Here is a 7,307-nt window from a genome sequence, read left to right as displayed (position 1 = left end):
TGGGATTTATCTCACGTCTCTCTGTGCAATAAGCTTGCTTTTCATGACATACAGTATAGCATTTGTATTGGAAGATTTAAGCTGATGTTGAAGATACTATCATGAAAGGAAGCTTTTTGAAGTTAAAGCATGTCATCTTAAAGAAAGACGTAATGAGGGCCAAACCTTGGAACCCTGACTTTAAACCTACGTCTATCATCACATCAATTTGGCACAAGAAGCGCAGCCTAAACGCAGATTGAAAACATTAGTGCATCACATGCTTTTTTTTATTTAACCTAGCAACACAACACTGACCACATGTTACAAAAGATGTTTAAATAAATCTGAAAATCTGGAATTGAATGAGGTAAAAGCAGAGTTATCAAAGGCACATTTCTCCAGGGTTATTATCTTAACTTCCATGTTTTATGCTCAACTTCAAAACACCATTGTACTTCTGGCAAAGTAAAAACAGAAAAAAAGAGGAGCTTTCCTCAGGAAAGCTTCTTAACGTACACACATACTGAATCATACAATTTCAGTATGCTAATAAACATGTCAATTGTAGTTTTACAAGTTCCAGATACACTTTATCTTCTCGCCACATATACCTTTAGGAAATACCCCACAGTAGATTCTGCTGTTGTAAGCTGGAAGTTATGAAGTATGTCTTCACACGGATCACTTGGTGGAATCGTTCATTTCATGCATCATATCCAACTCCAGCTTCTTTGTTTTTCAAAGCTGCATTGATGAGAAACAGAAACTGGCTGGATCCTGGGACTGTGACATCTTGATGTCCATAAAAAAATATTTTGGATATAACTTGTCTTAATGATCTGCTTTTTGTCTTAAAGTAAGAGGTTAGAATATGATGCAACTGACGGGACCGGTCTGTAAGTATTTTTGTACACAAGTTCTCTACAGTTAGAAATAAGGTTCAGTAACATGAACTTAAACCTCATTCTGTTTACTCGTATTTGTACTCGTGGGACATGGGCTTAATATAAGCATTTACATCTTTGTGAACATGGAAGAATCACGACGTGGTAATTCATCATTACACTCAGGAATATACTGTATATTGTATCTCTGTGCATGCTTGAAAATACGCATTGCTTGTTGTATATGTGCATTTTCTTCCCCTATGCGCACACAGCTGTAATTGTTATATATCACTTATTATATTGATCTGAGTTAATGTCCTTGTTTTTCATATTCAGAAGAGGTAAGGCAATCACTCACAATCCGAACCTTGGCAGGTATTAGTCGTTTCTCAGCCAATAACAAAGACAAATAGGTCTGAGTCCAGAACCTAATCCAATAATAACCTCACATCTTGAACTCCAAAAATAATCACACTCTGTTAAGACAGCTAGTGTGTAATTGCCAGCAAATGCTGCAAGTGACCCTCATAACTATTAGCAATCACTTACATTTCAAGGTCACCATAAAACTGAGCGTGTGTTTTATATATAACGCAGATAGAAATTCAGTATGCACTGTACAGTACAAAAGACAATTTCATCACACTTCGGATATTGTTTACAGTTGAGATAGCAAAATAATACTAAAAACACAATATATAATACAATCGTAATATTTATGGGCTGCATTCTGTGAGCAACGTTTTAATAAAAAAGCCACATCCCTCACTCGTATCCTTAGAGCGTTCCAGATAAGCTCTGTCCTGCAGTTTAAGAGTCTCTGCTGCTCTTTGAAAGCTGCTTTCTGTTCAGAAGAGTTCAAGTCCTCCATATTATTACAACACAGGTCCCCAGGAAAACAGAAATATTGTAGTCTGACATCAAGCTGATCTTATAGCATGCTCAAAATGGGCACAGATTCCAAATTTGTCCTTAAATAACATCAGGTTTGTGGATCTGCTTGGGAACAGAAATCAGGTGAATCATGTCTTGCTCTGTCTTCCTCCCCATGACTGCTTTTCAGTTCACTCAAGGGAAAGGTTATGTTGCAACGGCAGCGCAGCAATAGCAGTTGCTCTGTGGGAGAACCAGGTTGAATAAAAAAGATTCATTGGATAACTCCCATGGCCAGCGAAATGAGATGAGACAAGAGGATAAAATAGGGAGAGTCCCTCTAATGTGCTACATAGCCGTTTGGAAGTGAAAAGTTCATAAGTTCAAAAAGACTAGGAGAAGTCCAGAGGGTGGATCATCATGACGGTGGCTCGTAGTGAGTAGCTGGGGCCCTTGAAGTAGTGCCACTTGATACCGTTCAACTTGCCTATGTGTTGTCCTTGGGTGAAGTACATGCCGTTAAGGTTGGACGGGCCGCAGGCATCAAACCACCAACCTGAATGGAGAATGAGGACAAGGAAACAGGAAACATTCATTTGTACATTAAATATAGACAGCTGAGGGATTCCACTGTATGTCTCAGATGAATAGAAGTCACTGTAGTATAGTTGTAGCATACTTTGGCTTCCGTCAATGTCCTTTAGCAGCAAAAACAAGGCTTTGAGTGACTATTCTTGTTTTGTCAAGGTATTGATAAAGTCACCTCAATTGTAAGTTTTGCCCTTGGCAAAGGTTGAAAGTTTCCCATGGCCTCTCCAACAGGGCCATGGCAATGGTTCAGACACCATTTCACAGCTATCTGCTCAATGTGTTACTGTCACTGGGTTCATTGGCATGCCAGTACCTGTTGCTGAACACTTTCGGTGCGTCTTTCTATTTTAAGCGAACAGTGCATGTGAATGAGCTCCAGTACAGTGGACGACATGGGAAACCTTTATTCTGCTCCCAAGGTGACACATTTTATAATTTCTCTGAAGTCTGGTATTTAGAGAAAAGGTAGATGTGCTTAGACTTAGAGGATATTTTAAAATTGAAGCCACACATTGACTTCCTGTCTCTTTTAGAATTACTTTTAGTTTTTATTACTAGTTCACAGAAGTCTGTTGTAAGTTAGCCAACAGTTTCTCCAGCAACACGCCAACCTGTTGTCTTCAATCATCGGAGACTATAACTCACCTGCAGCTGAGAGGCAGCCCTCTCTTATTATGGAGCAAAACTGTGGAACAACCTGCCCATAAATATTTGTAATGCAACTTACATGAAGTTTATTTCTAGTTAATCTTATTTTGGATCTTATTCCTATTATTCCCTGTTTTTTATTTGAATGGTTTTTGCCAAGTAAAATGTTTGTTCTTATCATTAGTATTATGTATGTAAGATGACACAGACTGAACATAACATTGAACATAACACTGATTCCATCACGGCAAAGTATAATTTAAGTCTTATATCTGAACTTGTAAACACACCCGCACTGATACAGTCAGATATAGAACATATGCGAGGCATGGCATGTGTCAGTCACACAGTGACAGATGGCAGCTCTTCCTGTCCCTCCTGTCAGACCTGAATACCACTGTGGCCTACAGTATGACATTTCACAAGTCCTGTCAGTAATCAGGAGCAACGTTCTGCCCTTTTTGCTGGCATGCGTCACACATTGATTGCTGCTTCATCATAAGACACATAACAACATAGCATGAAAGTGGTGGACACTTCACACGTCCACAGCTGCCTATAATTTCTTGTTGCTGGGAAGTAGGAATCAGTTGTGAAGTTGCATTTGCTCTGCTCTAATCAGGTTTTTCTTAAATGGAATTAATTGAGTAATGGTTTACAAGCTGGGCTTCACCTGGCATCTCTGTAGATAGACCAACACTGAGAAAGGTTAAAGCTGCTATATGGGGTATTTTAGGATCTTTTACCTCATTGTTTTGGTTTTAGGGCCCACAACATTACTGTTTTGGTCCACTCTCACCACTTTGATTTTTAGCGAGTAAGCTCCAACTGTACACAAACTACCCGGCACCAAACTATAGACAAAGTTTGTGCTTTGGCTGGTGAATGTTTCCCTTAGGTGTTGGTGGAGACCAAAACAGAGCAGAAAGAAGAAGGAATATTGAACTTACATTTGCAAGGTTGGATATCTGCTGGATGTCTAAAATAAGCAGTATGTTTCCCATGTCAACTTAAAAGGTGACAATATGTCAATGCTGTGTTTACAGTTTCCACTGCCCTAAAGTAGCCAAAAAGCATAAATGTAGCTTTAAATATAAAAATTTAATGTCTGTAAGCCACTTAAATACAAGAAAGGTGGTTCACGCTCAGGAAATCATTTACAACACCAGCTACAATTAGAATGAAAAGACAGTTGTCTTGTAGTTGTCACAAAGTATGTACTGTGAAACCTGCCGTTTTATCATATTGTGAAAGTGTTTTCCTGTTAAACTATGAAGCACAATACAGCAAATGTGCTCTACTTGCCATCCTTCACTCGTTGATGAACCACAGACCACACAACCGCCGACACACACATAAACATTCAGTGTGCACAGCAGCAATCCTTCGGGATTTATGATCAGTATATGCTCTGTTTTCTGGCAAGAGATTTTTACTGACTTGTAAAAACAGTGGGGATGTCTTCTTTTAAAAAAAAAGTCTCAGCTAGTGCAGTTTGTTCTCATGTTAGACAGATCCGCCCCTGCCTCCTACTGTCAGTGCCTTATCCCTACTGTATGTTCTGGTGCTGAGTAAATATATACATCACAGAGTGTGTGTATCCACATTATATCCTCCTCCATATTCTTAACACGGCATGCTGCGGTTGTCCTCATAAATGCAGCAGAGAAGTATTTTCCTCTTGTATATTCCAGACACTTACATCATTTGATGTCAGCCCCCCCGCTCTTATAAATGCAGGGGATAAATCAAATGATATACTGTATATACTGTCGCTAGCACAATGCTGGGTTTGGACCGGCCTCGATTCAGGCTATATGTTGTCATGCCTCTCCTTTGTGGTTAGCCATAAGCAGGCTATGAATCAAGCAGAGTAAGGGTGTTGATCAGTGATCAGATGCCAGTTCCCTTTAACCCACTGCATGCACAATGACCTAAGATGTAATGCTGATCTTAAATCTGCACTTCGAAATGCTTGATTAGTACCAGGTCAGGTCTCCACAGCAATATAGCTGCCATGGGGTGACAGCAAGGGTCACTGGGCTCCACTTACACAGCAGGAGAAGCAGAGTCATTTTAAATCTCTCTGACACTTGGTGCCGCGCCCAGAGATTTTTATAATGTGCTCGTTTCCAACCACAGTGCAACTGGGAGGAGAGGCAGAATATAGCCTAATAGGTGCAGATAGCTGTATAAGTGGCCACGTTAGCCCATTGCATGTCTTGCAAGAGTACGTTGTGATCATAATGACCTGAGCTAATGACTGGGCAATGAACATTGTGGGGTTGGTCATAAAGCCAATCAGAGAAAATAGCTTATGGAATAGTTACATCATGCCATTGTGTTCTCATAAAAGCAATTCTGTATTGTCTCCCTGGTGCCACATAGAGACAAATTCTTAAAGGTCATTCTGTTTTATTAAACCTTTTGTAGTTAATTTTAGAGGAACCTTGCACCAAACACCAAAGCAGCTACTGGTCAGGAGGAACACATGAATGAAGTGCTGTGGTTCAAAATGCTGAACCCAACAGGACATATCATGTGATTCACTTGCATTTAGCTAAAGACAGGGATTAGGCTGATTGTTGTATCGATTCTTTCTTTAAACCTGAGAATATAATTTGACAATAAAATAACACATTAAATAATGTATTTTGAGTATTTCAAAGCACAAATACAAGCTCTTAAATTATTTTGTTACAAATTATATCTTATTTTTTCTGTCCAGCAAAATACAAATGATAAAATATGCACTTTATGATTGAATACATACTTTAAATGGCTTTAATTGAAATGCTGCTCACCTCTACTGACTGCTCATGTTGAACTATAATGTAGCAACCGTGGCATGTTCCCTGATCTCAGTAATTACTTAGGTGAGTACATTATTTCACTATGGGTAGAAACTCCAAAGTCAATACTCAAGTTGTCATGAACCAGAATTGTTCTCACAGGAAATGGGAGGAAATGGTGATATAGGTCTCCTGTATGAGTCTCCCCGTACTAAACTTACCACCAGTGAGCATAAGGGCGCACTTGCACATGCAGTTGTCATTGTCCATGTCCTTGGTGCTGAAGTCTGCTCCATGGATTACTAGACTGCTCTGTCTGCCTGCAGTCCCACTGTGGCTTTTCAGGAACAGCCTGAAAGACATCAAGAAGAGGAAGAGGAGGGAGTCAGGGCATGGAAACCCATCGGGGGGAGGCAGGGGGGGAGAGGAGTATGGTGGAATGAGCAGTGTAAGTAATAAAGACAGCTAGAAGACATAACATGCTGCAAGAAATGTCTCCTGAGAGATGTTTATTTTTTGTTGTGATTGAGTACATGTAGAACACCTGGAACAACATTAACAGGGTCGAGAGAATATAAAATAAAGGAGGAATGAAAGAGAGACCATATGAAAGAATTACAGAGGGAAAGCGAGAGAGAAAAGAGCATGCAGTGCAAGGAATGTCTGGGAATCACATTTCCATCCGCAGGACCACAGTTAGTTTATTTACACCACAACAACAGACTAAGTCATTAAACACTGACCTGTAACATCTATTCACAGTAAAAAGGGAAATAAGCAACTTGTTTAACCTATCATCCATCCATAGCTGGACAGGAAGGGCTTACTCTCAAGTCTTTAGTATCCAAGTATGTAATATTTGTGTCTCGTCTATTCTTCTTCACGTCCTACCATTCGTCCTCTTTTCATTATGTAACACTCTTTGCATGAAACCAAACATACTGCCACATTCGTGCTGCCAGTCCTCATATATTTTATATTATTATCCATTTTTTATTATTATTTAAATTATTATTATATTCTTTTATATTTTCAAGGCATTTCAGGAGGCTGCATGCATGTAATAATTGCATACTGTGCAGAATCTGTGATCTGAGGTGTTAAACGTGTTAAGGGGGGGTCAGTATACAAGACGACATTCACTATAAACTTGTAGAAGGGAAATAGATGCAAAAGGGAGACACTTGTTGTTAGTAATTGCAAATTATCAAAGATGCTTTGGTGTTTTTGCATTCCTTGTTAATAATTAGGTGTACACAAAACAACATTTACCAAGGATTGATCGAAACCTACTAAGTACAGTGTTTCATAGTTAAAAGGTTGATCCTGAATTAATATTACTGAAGCTGTTGGTGGAAGTTACTTATGAGAAAACACTGTCTTTCCTAATGAATAATTTCCTAATCAATTCTGAACCAGTTACTAAATGGCACAAAATCAATTCCTAATCACTGCTTCTCTAATGGGCACATGTAATTTACAACATCCTCTCCTCAAAATCAGTCGTGCATCCATGAGTACATTTCAGTTAATT

The 7,307-nt window shown here is 39.2% G+C and overlaps 1 protein-coding gene across 1 annotated transcript in view; it reads right to left on the bottom strand.

Moving 5' to 3' along the window:
* Window positions 1-267: 267 nt before the first annotated feature.
* The window catches only part of angpt1 (angiopoietin 1), a 49,304-nt gene continuing 42,264 nt past the window's right edge, over window positions 268-7,307 (bottom strand). The window contains exons 8-9 of the mRNA XM_070846158.1: window positions 5,995-6,125; window positions 268-2,298 (exon numbers count right to left, since the gene is read on the bottom strand). Of these exons, the coding sequence (XP_070702259.1) occupies window positions 2,135-2,298; window positions 5,995-6,125 (295 nt within the window). The 3' untranslated portion in view covers window positions 268-2,134. The remainder of the gene's footprint in view (window positions 2,299-5,994; window positions 6,126-7,307) is intronic.

Source organism: Pempheris klunzingeri, chromosome 16 (genome assembly GCF_042242105.1).
Source record: "Pempheris klunzingeri isolate RE-2024b chromosome 16, fPemKlu1.hap1, whole genome shotgun sequence".
NCBI classification, from domain to species: domain Eukaryota; kingdom Metazoa; phylum Chordata; class Actinopteri; order Acropomatiformes; family Pempheridae; genus Pempheris; species Pempheris klunzingeri.
Note: the sequence above shows the minus strand (reverse complement) of the source record. Positions and strands in the feature narration are given on the sequence as shown.